Source organism: Pimephales promelas, chromosome 25 (genome assembly GCF_988280905.1).
Source record: "Pimephales promelas chromosome 25, fPimPro1.hap1.1, whole genome shotgun sequence".
NCBI lineage: Eukaryota > Metazoa > Chordata > Actinopteri > Cypriniformes > Leuciscidae > Pimephales > Pimephales promelas.
In genome coordinates, this window is record NC_142793.1 from 7,365,949 (window position 1) to 7,386,722 (window position 20,774).

Here is a 20,774-nt window from a genome sequence, read left to right on the forward strand (position 1 = left end):
GCAGCGCTGCCAGTTCGGTTGTTTCCTGCCGGTTCGCCGTTCAGGGCACCGAGGTGTCGGCGTCCCCATACGATCCTCCTCCGAGGGTTGTAGAGCGGTCAGTTCGGTTGTTCCACCGTTGTGGCACCGAAATGATTGTTCAAACAAATCCAATGGCCAGTCTTGAGAGACTGGTTCCCCTAGTAGAATTTCTGGCAGCGTGGAAACTACTGCCACACATTTCTCAGTGGGTCCTGCACACCATAGAAAAGGGTTTCAGCGGTTCTCGTCCGCCCAGATTTCTAGGGGTCCTCCTTGTAGTGGTGGACCCGAGCAGGCTTTGGTTATGGAGCAGGAAGTATTGACACTTCTGTAAAAGGAGCTGTAGAAGGGATTCCTCCTCCCAGCAGACAGCCATTACTTCATTGTTTCGGAAAGAGGATGAGGTGTTGCGTCCTACTCTAGACCTGTGTCAATTAAACAGCAGGTTTCAGAATCTTAAGTTCAATATGCTTACGCTAAATATGATTGTGTCACAGATTTAGTCTGAGGACTGGTTTCTTTCAATAACTTAAGGGACGTTTACTTATCTTTCCATCCTCATCACAGGAGGTTCCTGATAGTGTTCATTTCGTTAACGAAAACTAAACGAAAATATTTTCGTCAACGCACATTTTTCACCGAACGAAAACTAGACGAGACGAGACTAAAATCTCCACCAATAAACAATAACTGGGAGTAAATCAGAAATAATTTTCGTAGACTAATAAAGACGAGACGAAAATGCAGTTCGGTAAATAAAGACTGGGCTAAAATCTATGGACATTTTAGTTCACGAACAAAGACGAGACGAAAATTACATATTATTATATGATATGGTTTTGTCAAATCCTGTCTCCTCCTCCTCGTCAGCTCTTCCGCCACCAGTGGTGGAAAGAGTACTGAAAAAACATACTCAAGTAAAAGTACCATTACATTCCAAAAAATGTAGTGTGAGTAGAGTAAAAAGTACTTGTCCAAAAAACTACTTGAGTAAGAGTAAAAAAGTAGCTTATTTAAAAGTACTCAAGAGTAGTGAGTAGTGAGTACTGAGGTGCGGATTCTAACCCTTATAATAAACACTGAGCACTACAATTTATAAATTAAAAAAAATGCACATACTGGAATTCACATTTGTTCTTTGTAAGAAAGATTGAAGAATATCTATCATCCATCTTTTTAAAATGCATCAAATCAGTACACTCATCACCATTTAAATCATATTATTTGGGGGGAAAAGCATTTAAAATTAGGCAAAAAACCACTGGGCCTGAGCATGTTATTGTTGCACATAAAATATCAATATTCATAACTGTGCAAAGAATTCAAAAACCTTTAGAAACTCATATGATAGTTCAGCATCACACACCAAGAGATGGGTTAAATAAAATTAAAAAATACCCAATTTCTCTCCAAAACGGTACCAATGTTAGTGTTTTGATAAATGAGAATCACTAATATTATCATATTACCTCAACTAATGCACTGAAAAAGGCTAAGATAGTGAGCTAACACTAATTACACACTTTTATTCCATGCTATTAAATATCACTGCATGAAAAGACTCAAATCCGGCAATATCCGGGCATGGTAAACTCCTGTGCAATTTGATGTTTGCTGGATGTATGTGGGAAAAAGCGGATTAGAGTAACACGGAACAGTATATTTCCAGACAAACCCGGAAACCTCACCTAAGCGGGCATATACAGGAATCCGTGAAATTTCACGGACATATACAGCTGAAACACTGCTGGGTGTGAGAGGTGTGAAGAAGACCTTTCATATGTTAATGACTGACACTAAGGGTGCTGGCTGTTCTCAGAGGGAGGAGTGGCAGAGGACTTCAGGATTGAAAATTATCTCTGGTCTACAGCAAACAAGTTTTTTTGTACAGAAAAATAAATAAATTCTTAAGGCCCTAAAACAGAAAACCGACGTCAAAGAACTAGCAATGACTAAAGCCAACTCTAGGGTTGGCTTATGTCGCCTGTGGGGCCTTAAAACCACTGTATGAAAAAAAGTATCCTAATCAAATATTCTTTTATAAAAACAGGACAAAATAAACACCATGAATATACGTTCACAAAAACATCTGAATATTTAATGAAATAAAAAATACAGGGAAACATTTCAGAATATCTAAATTTTTATTGTGAAGTTTTACCAATTGCAGACAACAACATTTGTAGCCATTGGCTTTGCTTAGTTGGGGACATTTTTATTTAATATTCAACAATGTTATTGAACTGCCTGCATTGACACCATTATATGAGATCTGAACTGAGATGGACAATGACATCACGGTTTTGGCAGAGTTAATTCTTTGGGCATGCATGATGTGAAACGAGTGGTCGCAAAACCACCGGGCTTTCCCGTGTTATTGTCAGCAGCTGGTTATCCTTCCATGTTGAAAGGTAAGTCCAGCTGCATCATATTTATTCACAAAATTAAATAGATTCACTTGCAACGCGTCATACCGAGGTTTGTGGTTTGAGTGAATAAGTCCTTCCGCAAACAAACAAGCTGCAAGAAAAGGGGGCGTTTTGAGGTTTGAAATTCACCACTCACAACCATAAACACAACAAATGTGGTGACGTAATGGAGGTGCAACCAATAACGTTAGTGTATTGCTTCAAGCGCGAGAAAAATACTTTAAAATTACAGCATTCTTTCCCGAAGCAAAGAGAACCGTTTGTTTGGAAACAGTTTTCTTCTATTCACCTTATTTTGTACGACAACAAGGGTGACGCCATTGCGTTCGTTTTGTCATCTTACTCCCGTCTGAGAAAGACTTCAACTTCCGGCTCATGAGAGGGATGAGATTCTGCGCTAGTTGAAACGAACGGTAAAATATGGCAAGTATTAAATGTTCAGTTAGGTGCTGCCATAACAGTTGGATTAAGAGGAGAGAACAATTGGACCAACGGTGTAACGAACATAATGTGAGGCGGTCAGATTGTTGTTGTGGTGCACTTTACGATTTAGCTACACCCACCACAGACGAGGAGCACCGGAGGCAATGGCGGAAGGCACTACATTTGGAAGCATAGGCTTGAAAGTGCCCAACTGAGGCTAAACACGGAAACGATTCTGATGAGAAAACGCAAAAGTGGCGTTGCGTCATCTTTTTTTTTTATTCTGCGTTTAGACGAGCGTTTTGTGTGAGAAATCCGCGTGCAAATGGAGACGCAAAAGTGTGTGAAATTCAATGTAGTATGCACTTCAGGCGGCTAGGAGTGCATACTACCACAACACCAAGTCCACGCGCCTGCGTACAACTTTCACCGTCAAGCAAACTTTTGCGTTTTTACCGTTTTAAGATTTAAGATTTCCACTCTGGAGGGTGGTTTCACTTTTTTTTTGCTTTTTTGAGCCTCAAAAACGCCATCGCCGTGTAAACGAAAGGCACATCCGATAAAATATTTTTACGTTTTCACCCGCGAGCGTTCTCGTGTTAACAGGGCCTAAGGACGGGAATCCGATTGAGGAACACCCCAGAAATGGCTCGGCTACGATGTTCCGATAAAGAAGTCACGCCGGGTGTTGAATATTGTCAGATTCAGGTAAGCTAACTTGCCTAACTGTTATGTGCTTGTTTGCCTAACTTTAGATTCGTGAAGTCCGTTCTATGAATGCTTTTAAGATTAGTAACAAGCCGTAAACAAAATACAATGAATCTTGCATGATTACCATTGCCTACATGTTATTTATTTAACTTTGTGATATTGACCTAAGAGTCTGAAAGAATGAATGAATGAATATTCACGGTAGTACAAGATAGTATGGTAACTTACATTAGTCTTACAATAGCTCACATTACTGCTATTGCACATTACGAGATGTAAACAACACTGGTCCAGATGCACTTACTGTTTCAGTTTGTAAAAGGCTTCTTAATTTCAAATGTAAAGAAAATATCTTGAATATGTTTGTTTAACTTTTTGATTCAGTTGTTCTGTTGGTTGTACTTTAACCCAACGTTTATACAGTGTTAAAACTGAAACAGGAAGTGCTTCTGGACCAGTGTTGTTTACATCTTGTGAAATGGTCTATACAGAGATTGCTGATGCTAGCAGGCCAGCTAGCTACATCTCTCATTCAGATATTGATATTGACTTATGGCGAGTTAGGAGATTGTGTATTGTTTCGTTTTTAATTAATGTATCTTTCTCACACACTGTTCTGTGTAACTATGGGTGCCATCATCAATGAATTCTCCATGATCTATTTTAAGTAGCTACTAATGTAAAAAATGTTTATGGTTATAATATTTCCATAGATGCATCAATGAGAGTCAGTAATGCAGTGGATAACTATGAGGATGATCACATCCACATGCCCCACAGCTGTGATGCAGAATCACAAAGGGAGGATCAATCTGTCTTTGGCCACAACCTGATCTTCTCAGAGAGACTCTCCAGCGTCTTGATGCTCTTTAGCGAAAGTATGAGCAGCACAGACTAACGTTACATGAAGAATCTTACAACGCTTCAAAAAGAATAAAAAAGGCACATGACGTGAACATTGCGGTAAGTCCAATTATTGTTCTATAACGTGGCTGTAAGCCATAGTTCGGTTACAATTATTGTTTTGTCTCTTGCGGTTACTGTGATGGTCAGCTTATTCCAACTGAAAATTCAGTTTTGTGGTTCTTGAAGATTGTGAATCAATTTAATTACTTTTTAATTTCAAACTTTACAGGAATCTGTAAGGCGCCTCAATAATTCAGAGAACAACCCACACAAATACGTTCCACAAACCAGGTAAGACTGTTTCTTATATACTATAGCCTAAATGTTAGTTTAATCTACTACTCTATGGATTTGGAATGCCAAAAGTGAATTTCAGTAATGATACCTGCAACTTTCCCCCCCAGAATAAATTCATCACATAACCTGGCTGTGACCACTTACCTCTTCGAAGAATTAAGGTCAACTTTTACAGACGTTGACCCTGAATGTGTAAAAGGTAATCTTAAAGATGTTGTAATCATTTTATTGTCCTCTGTTTTACTTATTTTTATTGCCATTACATTTATTTATGATATATTTAGCAGGTTGGAAGATGTATTTTGAGACTTTGCGGAGGAAGTATTCTTTGGCTCAGCCTGAAAAGGCCCAGAAAAGAAAAACTATGACGAGCATTGCAAAGAACCTTCAAAGAAAGCGACTGGTAAGTTAAGAAACTGGTTAAGCACTTTTTTTCTCTTCAGAATGTAACTATCCTCCTCTCTGTGTTTTAGTGGTTAAGTTACTGTCATGTTTTTCAGTTGCTGGAGACCAGGTCCGGGGTTGTACAAACCAACACAGAAAAGGAACTTTGGAAGACCGCAACAATAGAACTGATGTCTGATGAAGATGATGCTATTGTTGATGGAAGGCCAGTGTGAATGGTGAGGTCTCCACCAATCTGCTCTCTGCTAGGTACTATAAAACAGACTAGAGGCTGACCCACACTATGCGTCACACCACCAGCGTATCATGGCAGTTTGAAAAATGTTAACTCGTATAAAAAAAAAAATATATATATATATATATATATATATATATATATAACCGTTCAAAAGTTTGGGGGTCGGTAAGATATTTTTTTTTTTGGTTTGGGGGGGATAGCTCAAATTAACTCAATACTTTTATTCAGCAAGGATGCATTAAATGAATCAAACGTGACAGTAAAGACATTTATAATGTTACAAAACATCATAATTTAAATAAATGAAATATAACTTTCTATTGATCAAATAATCCTAAAAAGTCTACAACTGTTTTCAACTTTGGTAATTATTGAGCATCAAATCATCACATTAGAATGATTTCTGAAGGATCATGTGACACTGAAGACTGGAGTAATGATGCTAAAAATTCATCTTTGATCACAAGAATAATGTATTCCAATAGAAACGTTTATTTTAAATTGTCATAATATTTAACAATATTACTCTTACTTTTTTTGTATTTTTTATATATAAAAAAAAAGCAGCCTTGGCGAGCATGTGAGACTTCTTACCGATCCCAAACTTATAAACGGCAGTGTACACCTTGAATATTTTATATACACTTTAATTTCTTATTTATTTTTCTCGTATTATTTCATATATTTGTTCCTTTTTTTGTTGTCCATGTTGCTTATCTCCATTTTGTTTACTTGTTTGCATTTTAATGTATGTTTATAATGCACTCTCTGTAATGTTCTATTTATTTATATTGTTTACTTGGAATATCTACGTATATTTTATTTATATATATATATATATATATATATATATATATATGAAGAGTTCAGATGCAAAAGCCTCTAAATGCCATTTGAAATTTTCTCCTTTAATGATGATTTTTATCAAACTTGTATATTTAAGTTTAGTAATTTCACTTAAATAACAATTAATAGGCAATTATCATTGCTATTTAAGAGAAATTACTTAAATATACAAGTTTGATAAAAATCATCATTAAAGGAGAAAATTTCAAATGGAACTCTTCATATATTTTATATATATATATATATATATATATATATATATGTGTAACTTTTTATATACACTGTGTACTTTATTCCTTTACATCTGTCCTTTAAAATGATTGGGTAAAAAAAAATTAACGAAAATAAAAAGTTAACAATTTATTTAATGTATGTTTATAATTTTCTTTGGAATGTCCATGATTTTTTTTTCTTCCTTTGAGATGTTATTACTTCATACTTTTTTTTTCTAGTTTTTGTTCCCAATTCCTCTGTAATGCTTGTTTATAATGCTATTTGGAATGTGTTGTATACCTTAATAAAAATTTCAGACTTTCCCATTGTTCTTTGTGTGTTTAAATATAAATATAAATATATATATATATATATATATATATATATATATATATATCAAATTTATTTTAATGAATATATTAAAATTGGGGGAGGGAGGTTTGGTATATATTTGAGCAATATCTGCATAGCTGGTATATAACCAATCAAATCAGTATGCTACAAGGCCTAGGGTGGGCTATGTTTAAAAGTAACCAATAAAGTCCGTTTACTGGGTTTTCAATGTGTCCTGCCCTCCAATAGTGGTCTGGGTGTTGGGAGTGGCTTTAAAAGAACAACCAATCCAGTTTGGTTGGAAGGCAAAAAGGTGTGAATGTTTCCTGCAAAAAGGTGTGATTTTTTCCTGCTGAAAACTTTAATGGGATTACTTGCCATGGCAACAAATGGCTCTAGCACGGAAGTATACGTCCACAACATACATCCGATTTGGTATCATTCCGGATGTATGCGGATATATACAAACCCATGGAATTTGACATATCCGGCCACTATACTCCTGGATTCTTCCGAATTTCAGCAGTGTATACAGAAGTATACTGGTCCGGATACACCTATTTTCATGCAGTGTATGTTACAATTTAAACGTAAATGCATTGTTCTAGAAGGGTGGCATCATCCTTTACATTTTACACGGCTACATTTACTCACATTAATGCTGATAATATAATTTGTAAGGAAAATCGTGCATTAAATAGGGAAGTTATATCCAGGAAACTTCTACAAAAGAAACAAACAAACTTTGTCTGTTTTATCAGCAGCATGCATCCAAAAAAAAAAGAAAAAAAGTTCAGCATGAAAAATGTTTTTGCGCAAGTGCACTTTCCAAATGAAGACGGGTCATATAATGGATCAATCAAAAAACGCTGTTTATTAACGAGCTGTGCTAATTTCTTATTAAGTAATGCAGTTCAAGTTAACGGCATGTGCACTGATTCTGAATCTGGCGGCATGGCGAGCGCGAGACGCGGCAGTGCACAGATCGTGACGCGCGTCTCTATGATTGTGAAGTAAATGGGAGCGGGAATTCACCGCATTATGTCTCGCAATTCCCCCAACCTCAGACCAAATGTTAGGCCATGTAGACAGGCCAGCCTATATAAATATCATATTAAGCAGAAATGTGAAATGTACCTTAGCATATTAGAAGAAGACGCTGATATCTGGATTGAATCGATGCGTGATGAATGCACATCCACAGCAGTCACGAGTAACAGCAGGAATAGGCGGTAAGTTTTCTATGCTTAATTTGAATTGATGACAGTCACGAGACCGATTACTCGATCCAATCACGTTGATGGATAAAAATCATATTAAAACAAGCATGTAACGAGTAACGGCCACAAACAGAAGGAAAATAGCGGAGAAAAAGTACCGATACATCATTTAAAATGTACTCAAGTAAAAGTAAAATTACACAATTTTAAACTTACTCAAAAAAGTACAATTTCTGAAAAAAACTACTTAATTACAGTAACGTGAGTATTTGTAATTCGTTACTTTACACCCCTGTCCGCCACACACCCACTTTCAAACCTGGAGCGGGCGGGCACAGTCAGTCAGAGTAGCCTACACAACACATGGAGCAGACAGGAGCTGGATTCACGGTGAGGCGGCGGCGACAGGTTAAAAGTAAACATGCTTTGCACGGGGCTCGGGAGAAAGAAGAGACGTGATATATGGACACATTTTGTTACAATGATAAACTAACTAATGATGGCTAACTTTCATAGCATTTAGTATCCAGGCTGGCTATGTTACGTTAGCTTCTTAGCACGTAGCGACCGTAGCCACTTGTTGATAGAATTGTATGTGAAGTTAAATTTATGCTAACTTAGATATGTTATACTGGCCGGGCAACTATAGTTTCAGTTAAATTTGATTAAAGCAGACAGACGCTTTAAAAAGATTAGTTAATAAGATTTCATACGTTCTAGCAAGCTATGCCTTGTTTCACCTTAAATACTGTACCTTTATATACCATGTGAACTAGCTGGCAGGAAAGCACTTTTGTTGTATCAGTTGGAGTTTTTTTTTTTTTTTCACAACATTGACCTCAAATCTATTTATTTTATTATTCTATGTGAACTAGCTTTAAACAGCCAGCACTTGTGTTAAGTTCATAATACACTTTATTTTATTTATTTGTTTCCTTTGTCAGGTGTATTTTATTTGTTTTAATGCAAGCATTTGTGTTTGTGTCTTTGAACCTTAACAATGTTCAAAATAAATATGCAAATATTGTCAGAACATCTTCCATGTCTGCATGTGTTCCTTAAAATTGTGTTTTTTATCAAAAAGATGAGAGAAAATGTTGAAATGTGAAATAATTTTAGGAAATGTTAAATATTATCTGCTGACAAAAAAAGTAAAAGGTTAAAATGATGTCCTGACTAAAACTAGACTAAAATGTTGACAGTATTTTTTGACTAAAACTAAACGAATAAAATTATGTTTTCTTGGACTAAAACTGAAACTAAATTTAAAAATGGCTGGTAAAATTAACACTAGTTCCTGAGGTTTGCTTTCGGGGGCGAAGCATACCAATATCGGGTTCTCCCATTCAGCCAAGGTTTCTCACCCCACACCTTTGTTTTCAATATGCGTGGATGCAGCTCTGGCTCCTCTGGACTCCAGGGCATTTGCGTGTTATACTATCAATGATTGATTGATCCTAGCTCAATCTGAGCTTGTGGCAGTTCGGCATTGAGATGTCGTTCCGTCTCATTTAAAGATGTTGGGGGTTGTTGTTCAACGCCAAGAAGAGTGGCTCTGAGGACCACTTTTCTAGGTGTAGCCTTTTACAGCAGTAAATGGGGTATATATCATGGCAGTTGCGTCCAACATAATTACTTATGGCCTTCTGTACATGAGACCCATGCAGTGATGGCTCAGGACCAAGGGGTTTTCTCCGAGGAGAAAAACGTTTTTCGCATGATCAAGGTCACGCGGCTTTGCCTTCGTGCTTCGGTCTTGTGGAAGAACCTTGCACTGCATGAAAATAGGTGTATCTGGACCAGTATACTCCTGTATACACTGCTGAAATTCGGAAGAATCCAGGAGTATAGTGGCCGGATATGTCAAATTCCATGGGTTCGTATATATCCGCATACATCCGGAATGATACCAAATCGGATGTATGTTGTGGACGTATACTTCCGTGCTAGAGCCATTTGTTGCCATGCAAGTAATCCCATTAAAGTTTTTAGCAGGAAAAATTCACACCTTTTTGCAGGAAACATTCACACCTTTTTGCCTTCCAACCAAACTGGATTGGTTGTTCTTTTAAAGCCACTCCCAACACCCAGACCACTATTGGAGGGCAGGACACATTGAAAACCCAGTAAACGGACTTTATTGGTTACTTTTAAACATAGCCCACCCTAGGCCTTGTAGCATACTGATTTGATTGGTTATATACCAGCTATGCAGATATTGCTCAAATATATACCAAACCTCCCTCCCCCAATTTTAATATATTCATTAAAATAAATTTGATATATATATATATATATATTTATATTTAAACACACAAAGAACAATGGGAAAGTCTGAAATTTTTATTAAGGTATATAACACATTCCAAATAGCATTATAAACAAGCATTACAGTGGAATGGGGAACAAAAACTAGAAAAAAAGTATGAAGTAATAACATCTCAAAGGAAGAAAAAAAAATCATGGACATTCTAAAGAAAATTATAAACATACATTAAATAAATTGTAACTTTTTATTTTCGTTAATTTTTTTTTTTACCCAATCATTTTAAAGGACAGATGTAAAGGAATAAAGTACACAGTGTATATAAAAAGTAACATATATATATATATATATATATATATATATATATATATATATATATGTAGATATTCCAAGTAAACAATATAAATAAATAGAACATTACAGAGAGTGCATTATAAACATACATTAAAATGCAAACAAGTAAACAAAATGGAGATAAGCAACATGGACAACAAAAAAAGGAACAAATATATGAAATAATACGAGAAAAATAAATAAGAAATTAAAGTGTATATAAAATATTCAAGGTGTACACTGCCGTTTATAAGTTTGGGATCGGTAAGAAGTCTCTTATGCTCGCCAAGGCTGCTTTTTTTTATATATATATATATAAAATACAAAAAAAGTAAGAGTAATATTGTTAAATATTATGACAATTTAAAATAAACGTTTCTATTGGAATACATTATTCCTGTGATCAAAGATGAATTTTTAGCATCATTACTCCAGTCTTCAATGTCACATGATCCTTCAGAAATCACTCTAATGTGATGATTTGATGCTCAATAAATATTCATTATTATTACCAAAGTTGAAAACAGTTGTAGACTTTTTAGGATTATTTGATCAATAGAAAGTTATAATTCATTTATTTGAAATATGATGTTTTGTAACATTATAAATGTCTTTACTGTCACGTTTGATTAATTTAATGCATCCTTGCTGAATAAAAGTATTGAGTTAATTTGAGCTATCCCCCCCAAACCAAAAAAAAAAAAAATATCTTACCAACCCCCAAACTTTTGAACGGTTATATATATATATATATATATATATATATATTTTTTTTATACGAGTTAACATTTTTCAAACTGCCATGATACGCTGGTGGTGTGACGCATAGTGTGGGTCAGCCTCTAGTCTGTTTTATAGTACCTAGCAGAGAGCAGATTGGTGGAGACCTCACCATTCACACTGGCCTTCCATCAACAATAGCATCATCTTCATCAGACATCAGTTCTATTGTTGCGGTCTTCCAAAGTTCCTTTTCTGTGTTGGTTTGTACAACCCCGGACCTGGTCTCCAGCAACTGAAAAACATGACAGTAACTTAACCACTAAAACACAGAGAGGAGGATAGTTACATTCTGAAGAGAAAAAAAAGTGCTTAACCAGTTTCTTAACTTACCAGTCGCTTTCTTTGAAGGTTCTTTGCAATGCTCGTCATAGTTTTTCTTTTCTGGGCCTTTTCAGGCTGAGCCAAAGAATACTTCCTCCGCAAAGTCTCAAAATACATCTTCCAACCTGCTAAATATATCATAAATAAATGTAATGGCAATAAAAATAAGTAAAACAGAGGACAATAAAATGATTACAACATCTTTAAGATTACCTTTTACACATTCAGGGTCAACGTCTGTAAAAGTTGACCTTAATTCTTCGAAGAGGTAAGTGGTCACAGCCAGGTTATGTGATGAATTTATTCTGGGGGGGAAAGTTGCAGGTATCATTACTGAAATTCACTTTTGGCATTCCAAATCCATAGAGTAGTAGATTAAACTAACATTTAGGCTATAGTATATAAGAAACAGTCTTACCTGGTTTGTGGAACGTATTTGTGTGGGTTGTTCTCTGAATTATGGAGGCGCCTTACAGATTCCTGTAAAGTTTGAAATTAAAAAGCGATTAAATTGATTCACAATCTTCAAGAACCACAAAACTGAATTTTCAGTTGGAATAAGCTGACCATCACAGTAACCGCAAGAGACAAAACAATAATTGTAACCGAACTATGGCTTACAGCCACGTTATAGAACAATAATTGGACTTACCGCAATGTTCACGTCATGTGCCTTTTTTATTCTTTTTCGAAGCGTTGTAAGATTCTTCATGTAACGTTAGTCTGTGCTGCTCATACTTTCGCTAAAGAGCAAATGTAAGTTACCATACTATCTTGTACTACCGTGAATATTCATTCATTCTTTCAGACTCTTAGGTCAATATCACAAAGTTAAATAAATAACATGTATGTGGGCAATGGTAATCATGCAAGATTCATTGTATTTTGTTTACGGCTTGTTACTGATCTTAAATGAATTCATAGAACGGACTTCACGAATCTAAAGTTAGGCAAACAAGCACATAACAGTTAGGTAAGTTAGCTTACCTGAATCTGACAACCTATTCAACACCCGGCGTGACTTCTTTATCGGAACATCGTAGCCGAGCCATTTCTGGGGTGTTCCTCAATCGGATTCCCGTCCTTAGGCCCTGTTAACACGAGAACGCTCGCGGGTGAAAACGTAAAAATATTTTATCGGATGTGCCTTTCGTTTACACGGCGATGGCGTTTTTGAGGCTCAAAAACGCAAAAAAAGTGAAACCACCCTCCAGAGTGGAAATCTTAAAAACGCTCCACCTCCGCGTTCCCGTGTAAACGGTAAAAACGCAAAAGTTTGCTTGACGGTGAAAGTTGTACGCAGGCGCGTGGACTTGGTGTTGTTGTAGTATGCACTCCTAGCCGCCTGAAGTGCATACTACATTGAATTTCACACACTTTTGCGTCTCCATTTGCACGCGGACTTCTCACACAAAACGCTCATCTAAACGCAGAATAAAAAAAAGATGACGCAACGCCACTTTTGCGTTTTCTCATCAGAATCGTTTCCGTGTTTAGCCTCAGTTGGGCACTTTCAAGCCTATGCTTCCAAATGTAACGTTAGTGCCTTCCGCCATTGCCTCCGGTGCTCCTCGTCTTTAGGTGGTGGGTGTAGCTAAATCGTAAAGTGCACCACAACAACAATCTGACCGCCTCACATTATGTTCGTTACACCGTTGGTCCAATTGTTCTCTCCTCTTAATCCAACTGTTATGGCAGCACCTAACTGAACATTTAATACTTGACATATTTTACCGTTCGTTTCAACTAGCGCAGAATCTCATCCCTCTCATGAGCCGGAAGTTGAAGTCTTTCTCAGACGGGAGTAAGATGACAAAACGAACGCAATGGCGTCACCCTTGTTGTCGTGCAAAATAAGGTGAATAGAAGAAAACTGTTTCCAAACCTCGAACTGTTCTCTTTGCTTCGGGAAAGAATGCTGTAATTTTAAAGTATTTTTCTCGCGCTTGAAGCAATACACTAACGTTATTGGTTGCACCTCCATTACGTCACCACATTTGTTGTGTTTATGGTTGTGAGTGGTGAATTTCAAACCTCAAAACGCCCCCTTTTCTTGCAGCTTGTTTGTTTGCGGAAGGACTTATTCACTCAAACCACAAACCTCGGTATGACGCGTTGCAAGTGAATCTATTTAATTTTGTGAATAAATATGATACAGCTGGACCTTTCAACATGGAAGGATAACCAGCTGCTGACAATAACACGGGAAAGCCCGGTGGTTTTGCGACCACTCGTTTCACATCATGCATGCCCAAAGAAGCATGGATTAACTCCAAGCCAAAACCGTGATGTCATTGTCCATCTCAGTTCAGATCTCATATAATGGTGTCAATGCAGGCAGTTCAATAACATTGTTGAATATTAAATAAAAATGTCCCCAACTAAGCAAAGCCAATAGATACAGTCGGTTGGTCTGGGAACGCCCCCGGGAACGCCCCGTCACGTAATGTGAATTTAGCCCGTGGGGGAAAACATTGCCTTGGCGCTCATTGAAATACATTGGACAATCATGCCGAAGAGTTGCTGTGTCGTTTTCTGTACCACCAATAAACTAACAAATTATAAATTGAAGTTCTACAGCCTTTCTTACATACATACAGAACCGGATAGGAGGACAAAATGGCAAAATTAATCATATCTTATTAGATTACTGTGTGAGTAGAGGTCCCTGTGTGATATAGTAGTAGATGTTTAACTCGTATTAGGCAGTGGGCCAGATTTGTCTGACGTTACATACCTTATGAAAAAGAACTATAGTAATCCTATGGCTATTAGTATTCTATAGTAGTGTATAATACTTCTGTGATGTTCTTTAATACCTCTATACTTCTAGGCTATGTCCCAAAATACTATAGTATTCATATAGGATTAACGTTACTATAATATTTTGTCCTCAAATACTACAAGATTCCTTTAGTTGTTTTTCATAAGGGATGTTATTAGCGTTATCAGCTGAAGGTTATCAGACTGCAGTCTGTGAGAATTCGGATAACTGTCAGCAAAGTCCCTCTGCAACTTCACAGCTACTACTGATCACCGTTTTACAAAAGGATTAATAGTTTGGAGTGAAGCATACGTACAATTGGTAAGTGACATGGTTTTATGGACTTATAGTAACTTATACGCAAGTTGATTGAGTAATAGGCTTGTGTTGCAGCTTCCGCGATGTCTTACCTGGAGATTCAACCAGATAACAATAGTCTGGAAACGACACCTCCGGCCATTTGGTTGGGTCATTGACCCAGTTTTTAATTAAATAAGGGCAATCATAACCTATTACAGTTAATTTTGCAATGTACCGTTGCCGGTCGGCAGGCATAAATGACTCGCAATATGACATTTTTGTCATTCAAATACATAGGATGGTCGCGCTGCTTTCCCCCACGCCGACCACGCCCCCCAACTATGACACGTTACCGACTGTATCTATGGCGACAAATGTTGTTGTATGCAATTTGTAAAACTTCACAATAAAAATTTAGATATTCTGAAATGTTTCCCTGTATTTTTTATTTCATTAAATATTCAGATGTTTTTGTGAACGTATATTCATGGTGTTTATTTTGTCCTGTTTTTATAAAAGAATATTTGATTAGGATACTTTTTTTCATACAGTGGTTTTAAGGCCCCACAGGCGACATAAGCCAACCCTAGAGTTGGCTTTAGTCATTGCTAGTTCTTTGACGTCGGTTTTCTGTTTCAGGGCCTTAAGAATTTATTTATTTTTCTGTACAAAAAAACTTGTTTGCTGTAGACCAGAGATAATTTTCAATCCTGAAGTCCCCTGCCACTCCTCCCTCTGAGAACAGCCAGCACCCTTAGTGTCAGTCATTAACATATGAAAGGTCTTCTTCACACCTCTCACACCCAGCAGTGTTTCAGCTGTATATGTCCGTGAAATTTCACGGATTCCTGTATATGCCCGCGTAGGTGAGGTTTCCGGGTTTGTCTGGAAATATACTGTTCCGTGTTACTCTGATCCGCTTTTTCCCACATACATCCAGCAAACATCAAATTGCACAGGAGTTTACCATGCCCGGATATTGCCGGATTTGAGTCTTTTCATGCAGTGTTGGTCCCTCGCCCAAGCCCAGTTTTGTGGGGCTTTTTGTCGACGCATAATGTTATCGACGGATGCTTCCCTCACAAGTCGGGGGGTATATCTAGGCCAGTTACTCACTGTTAAGCATTTTTTTAGACTGGTAGCTCTCATGGCAGCTGTGTCCAACGTAGTTAGTTTTGTAGCGTCGGGATGCGAGGTAGTATGTGTGTGCGCTTGTATCTGTGTGTGTGTGTGTGTGTGTAAGTTACGCTCAGCGCAGCTTCTAGGTCTCCAATGTTATTTTTTTTAAATATGTGAAATGTTTGTCGCTGTTATTGGAGTTGTCATAAAGAATAGAGCGTCTTGTAGTACTGCAGTGCTTTATCAATATGTTTATGCGTTATGCTAACAAAAAATAACTGGCTGGGTCTGTCATCTGACCAATCACCGCCGATTAGCGTCACGCAAAGGAGTGATTTGGAAAAATGAGTCGTTGTACGAATCATTTGGGAGTCGGTGAGCAAATCAGTTAAAAATAAATGCATATTATAAGACAAATAAAGTGTTTTTTGTCATCGCATTCATGTAAAACTGTTGTTGGGGACTCCCAGAACAATACTAGGAACATTTTAAATGCCATAATAGGTGCCCTTTAATAGCAAAAAAAAAACACTAATAATCATAAACGGATCCTTGAACCGTGATAATTTTAGCATAAAGAAAATCTGATGTTTTACATTTACCTTTAAAGTCTTTATAAAGTTTGCTAGACATTGATATTGTGTAGTGTGTGATCCTCCATCAGCAGCTGCAGTTTCTCTCAGCTGTATCAGTGCAGTCACTGTGACGTCTGACTGACAGAGGTTTTTGTACGACTCTTTATCACTGTGTGAACACTGGACCACTGTGATAACTCTGACAGTAATAATCTCCTGTATCTTCAGTCTGGACTCCACTGATGCTCAGAGTAAAATCACTGCCAGATCCACTGCCACTGAATCTAGATGGAGTTCCAGACTGACGGCTGTTTGTCCAATATATGAGGAGTTTAGGAGCTTCTCCAGGTTTCTGTGAGTACCAGGATAGACAGGGTGGAGTACAGCCTGTTAAAGGAGAGCTGGCGCTGCATCTCAACACAACATTCCCTCCTGATGAAACTGTATGAACTACAGGAGTTTGAGTTACTGTGATCTGTCCACTGGAGCCTGAAGAGAAATGCATAAAGACAATATAAAATATTACACATTTTAACATATTAGAAATAGATGTTCAACAAAAATATGAATCAACTTTATGTAGTTATACGCATGTCAGTGTCTTATATTATACCTGATGTCCAGAGCAATATCCAGATGAAGATGCAGATGTTGTTCATAGTTGTAGTTTAGTCTTGTGTGATGATGAAGAGTGTGTGTGTTCTGCTCTCAGTCATGAAGTGTTAAACTCACAGCACTATAAACACTCTCAGAGCACTGAAGCATGTGCTGACAATGCAAAGAAGTGGGCAGGATTTACAACAGCTTGTGCTGACAACACACTCATATACACTAGAGTTACACAATCATGACTTTATTTAGTGTGTTTATTGTGACTCCTGAGACACTGAGGATGTGCAGATGAACGTCCATCTCTGTGTCCATATTCAGTCATGTGACCATCATCACTGCTACACTTCCACTAGATGAAGCGCCATCACTAAAGTAAGATCATGAATCATGAGTGTGTTCAGAAAGTATCAGGACTGATTGTGAATCTCTAATCAGAGTTCATGGTGTCACTCCATCTATCATGAAGCCTCATGTGTGTCTGAAATCATCAGATGGAGAAGAAACAGGCTGTTAAAGATGGACACATATTAGAGCTTGTTCACGTTTCATGAGATTCAGAACCAGTCCAGATACTTTTATAACACACCTTGAATATGAAAACATGCAAAACACAACTTTGAGATCTTCATTGTCACACTTTCTATTGACTTTGGCTCTAATATTCAATAAAGTCATTATTTGAACAGATTCTCACTGAAGATTGAAGTGTGAAGCTGCAGGTTTTTCTGTCAATCATGATGATTGATCTGCATATGAAGAACAGAAGCATCATTATGAGAAACAACATCATCCATGATCAAAGAGGTCAAAGGTCACCTCAGAGGTCACAGCTCATCACATATATTTCTTTAAACAGTGTTATATCAGAAAGCATTTAGTCAAATCTGAATGAGTGAGTGTTGAGAAGAGCTGAGGATCTTCTAATATCAGTGTGTTGAAGTGTTGTTTCTCTCTCTCTGCTGGAGTGTGTGTTCACTCGAGTGGAATAGAGGTTTTTGTACGAGTGTTTCATTAGATTGAATCACTGTGGTGGACATTCGGTGGAGGAACTAAACTGGTGATTGGTAAGTCTGTCCATTTAATCACATAATAAAAAATAAAATTTAGATTTCAGAAAGTGTTTTACAGTTGTTAATATTAAATGGTTATTTTGTTGATTAGATGTTGTGGTAAAACTTTACTTCAAGCCTTAATGTACGATACATTATAAAAGTTTTCATAATGTATGTCATAGTGCAGTATATATTTTCTTAAATAATTGCAACCACATTTAAAATGTATTATAATACTTAAAATATCTTGTTTCATCTGAAATTGGTTGTTTGTCATGAGTGTGAAAATGAATAGATAATATTATAATGTGTTAAAGCCTTGGTTACAATTATTGATGAGATCATACATGCATTATAATGAGTAAAACAATATTTAATTAATGCATTAAAAATATCTTGTATGTACTATGTATAAAGGCTTTAATTAAAGTGTAACTGATATTTTTGTATACTAAAACAATGTTATTATTATCAGAATAGCATTATTCCTGTCAACAAAAAAATTCAATACAATTCTAAGCATATCTCTATACTGCGTCTCACTATGAGTTTATTCAGTTTATTACAGGTTTGTTTCTCCTTCATTTATTTCTACACTGAGTTCATATTTAGTTCATCTTTTATTGTAGAAATCATACATGTAAAAAGAGATTTGACATCAGAATGTAAATGTTGCTCCTTTCTGTAGTTCAGTCAATGATACTGAATCTCTTTTGCTCATGTTGTGCTTATAATTCAGTGCTTTATAATACAAACACAGACGTTGTTTTCTAGTTCTTATAAGTTATTTCTTTTTATGTGAGCTTGAGTCAAACTTTTACATTGAGTTTTTTGTTTGTTGAATATCTCACTTGAGTACAAACTAACTTTATTTTGGGATATCCAATTAAACTGAATTAAAGCAGTCTGTGTATTGCAATGTTTAGTTTGATTGATGCGGTGTGTGTGTGTGTGTGTGTGTGTGTGTCTCCTGCAGCTGGTCCCACAGTGAAGCCCTCAGTGTCTCTGCTGCCGCCCTCTTCTCTGCAGATCTCTGGAGACTCAGCCGCACTGCTCTGCCTGCTCAGCTCTTACTCTCCACAGGGGGCGCTGGTGAGCTGGACACTGGACGGGTCAGAGGTCACCGAGGGGGTTCTGACCAGCGCAGAGAGCCAGCAGGACGGCCGCTACAGCCGCAGTAGCGTCCTGACCCTCAGCAAAGCACGCTGGGAAGAGGGAGAGCTGTACGTCTGCAGAGTAACACATGATGGAGCTCCTCATGAGGTCTCGTTCCACAAGAGCTCTGAGTGCTGATGTTTCTCTCCTGAAGATGAGCCGTATCTGAGTGTCCTGTGTCAGGCAGGATTCACATGAGTCTAGTGCTGCAGCTGGAGTGCTTTACAACTCAATACTCAAACAGTGTGTGTGTGTGTGTGTGTGTGTGTGTGTGTGCTGCAACATTCAATAAAGCTTCTCAACAAGTTCACTTTGTGTCTGACAACATCATTCAACTAACAGATGAAGATGCAGGAGCTTTTCAGAAGGTTGATGTGGCAGTAAATGTCAAATAAAGCTCTTGGGGTTTGAACATGGTCTCTGGAGACAGAGCTGCTCTATTCTGAGAGATCACAATCACTCCACCCTGACAATGCAAATGGGCTTTCAGTCTCACTCTCTGATTGGTCACATCATCTGGACTGGAACACTTTCACTTCTGCTGCACATTTACATCTAAAGAAGGTTGTGATACTTCATATATATAAAGTATAATAAAAATGATTAAGAAACCATGATCACAACTCAAGAATCAGCCGTTGTGACAGTATTTGTGTAATAATGTAAACATTTCTAATAAATATGGAGTTCAGTCATGAAACTCTAGATCAGGTTCTCCAGCTGGACACATTTTGGACGTCTCTCTAATCTGACAAACATTTCAGGTGTTGCAGTCTCTCTATATTCAAATGTCAGAAGAGAAAATATATGTAGGCTACTAAATATTTATTAGATTAATTATATGAAATAGTCTAAAATGGCTGGATTGTCTGAGAGGAAAAGTAATTATTAAGGCGTATAATTCTTTGACGTGTTGACTCCAAGATGTCTTTGATAACATCATGATAGCGTTGAGGAAGAAGTCTTTTTTTTTTTTTGTAAAGGTGTAATTCACTATGAATACCACAATGAAATGTTAATGCAATATCAGTAAATATATTTGTCAAATATACAAAAATTATTTTAAATGACTATGGTATTTTTAAATATTATTTTTCTTAAGGTGTAAGCCTATGTGTAGCTCATTGTAGCTATGCTTTAAATATTGTAGCCGAAGTCTAGTAAATTTGTGTAGCCTGTAATGTGTAATAAAAAGTCAGCACGAGATTACAGTTGCAAAAACAGAACAGTTTATTGAAAATAAGCAACAATACAAAGAAAGTGTCACAGTCTGCGTCTCCAGCACTACACTTCCCAAGATCCTCTTGTCTCCTCTCCTGAACTCACTCCCTCATTAGCCACCTGTTCCTCGTTTTGTTCATCTGTTTCACCTGTTTTCACCCCATTTAGCTTAATTCCTCTGTGTATTTAGTTCAGTTCAGTTCCATTCAGTCTTGGTCGGTCGATGTTGCA

At 37.1% G+C, this 20,774-nt stretch overlaps 1 protein-coding gene, 1 long non-coding RNA gene, 1 pseudogene and 1 gene segment (V, D, J or C); 2 read left to right on the forward strand and 2 right to left on the reverse strand.

Annotated features, from left to right (window-relative positions):
- The first annotated feature begins 2,215 nt into the window (after nucleotides 1-2,215).
- LOC148965004 (uncharacterized) lies at nucleotides 2,216-6,269 on the forward strand. 2 transcript variants are annotated; one of them, XR_016150695.1, is made up of 7 exons: nucleotides 2,216-2,863; nucleotides 3,480-3,581; nucleotides 4,298-4,547; nucleotides 4,720-4,781; nucleotides 4,895-4,986; nucleotides 5,072-5,190; nucleotides 5,288-6,269. It is a non-coding gene; the product is annotated as an uncharacterized LOC148965004 (long non-coding RNA). The 2 variants fall into 2 exon arrangements; XR_016150694.1 differs by having other exon boundaries at nucleotides 2,219-3,581.
- A 5,121-nt stretch (nucleotides 6,270-11,390) lies between these two features.
- On the reverse strand, nucleotides 11,391-12,497 carry LOC148965005 (uncharacterized protein C14orf93 homolog). 2 transcript variants are annotated; one of them, XM_089127748.1, is made up of 5 exons: nucleotides 12,398-12,497; nucleotides 12,164-12,225; nucleotides 11,959-12,050; nucleotides 11,755-11,870; nucleotides 11,391-11,656 (listed from the first exon to the last, which is right to left on the reverse strand). In XM_089127748.1, exons 1-5 carry the CDS (start codon nucleotides 12,455-12,457, stop codon nucleotides 11,537-11,539), a joined length of 450 nt encoding a protein of 149 aa, XP_088983874.1. In that variant the 5' UTR covers nucleotides 12,458-12,497; the 3' UTR covers nucleotides 11,391-11,536. The 2 variants fall into 2 exon arrangements, with proteins under 2 accessions (XP_088983874.1, XP_088983873.1); XM_089127747.1 differs by having other exon boundaries at nucleotides 11,392-11,656; nucleotides 11,755-11,873; nucleotides 12,398-12,495.
- A 4,172-nt stretch (nucleotides 12,498-16,669) lies between these two features.
- On the reverse strand, nucleotides 16,670-17,162 carry LOC148965006 (immunoglobulin kappa variable 4-1 pseudogene; annotated as a pseudogene).
- Nucleotides 17,163-17,907: 745 nt separating this feature from the next.
- On the forward strand, nucleotides 17,908-19,460 carry LOC120483340 (immunoglobulin lambda constant 7-like). The segment is given in 2 exon segments: nucleotides 17,908-17,938; nucleotides 19,144-19,460. Coding segments are annotated over 2 exon segments (348 nt in total).
- Nucleotides 19,461-20,774: the final 1,314 nt, after the last annotated feature.

Bases quoted from the DNA above. Each gene is read 5' to 3' on its own strand.
- LOC148965005 (XM_089127747.1), bottom strand. From the start codon at position 12,457: ATGAAGAATCTTACAACGCTTCGAAAAAGAATAAAAAAGGCACATGAC. The intron at 12,226-12,397 runs GTAAGTCCAATT...CAAACTTTACAG, and splicing joins CACATGACGTGAACATTGCG to GAATCTGTAAGGCGCCTCCA. The intron at 11,874-11,958 runs GTAATCTTAAAG...TGATATATTTAG, and splicing joins TGACCCTGAATGTGTAAAAG to CAGGTTGGAAGATGTATTTT.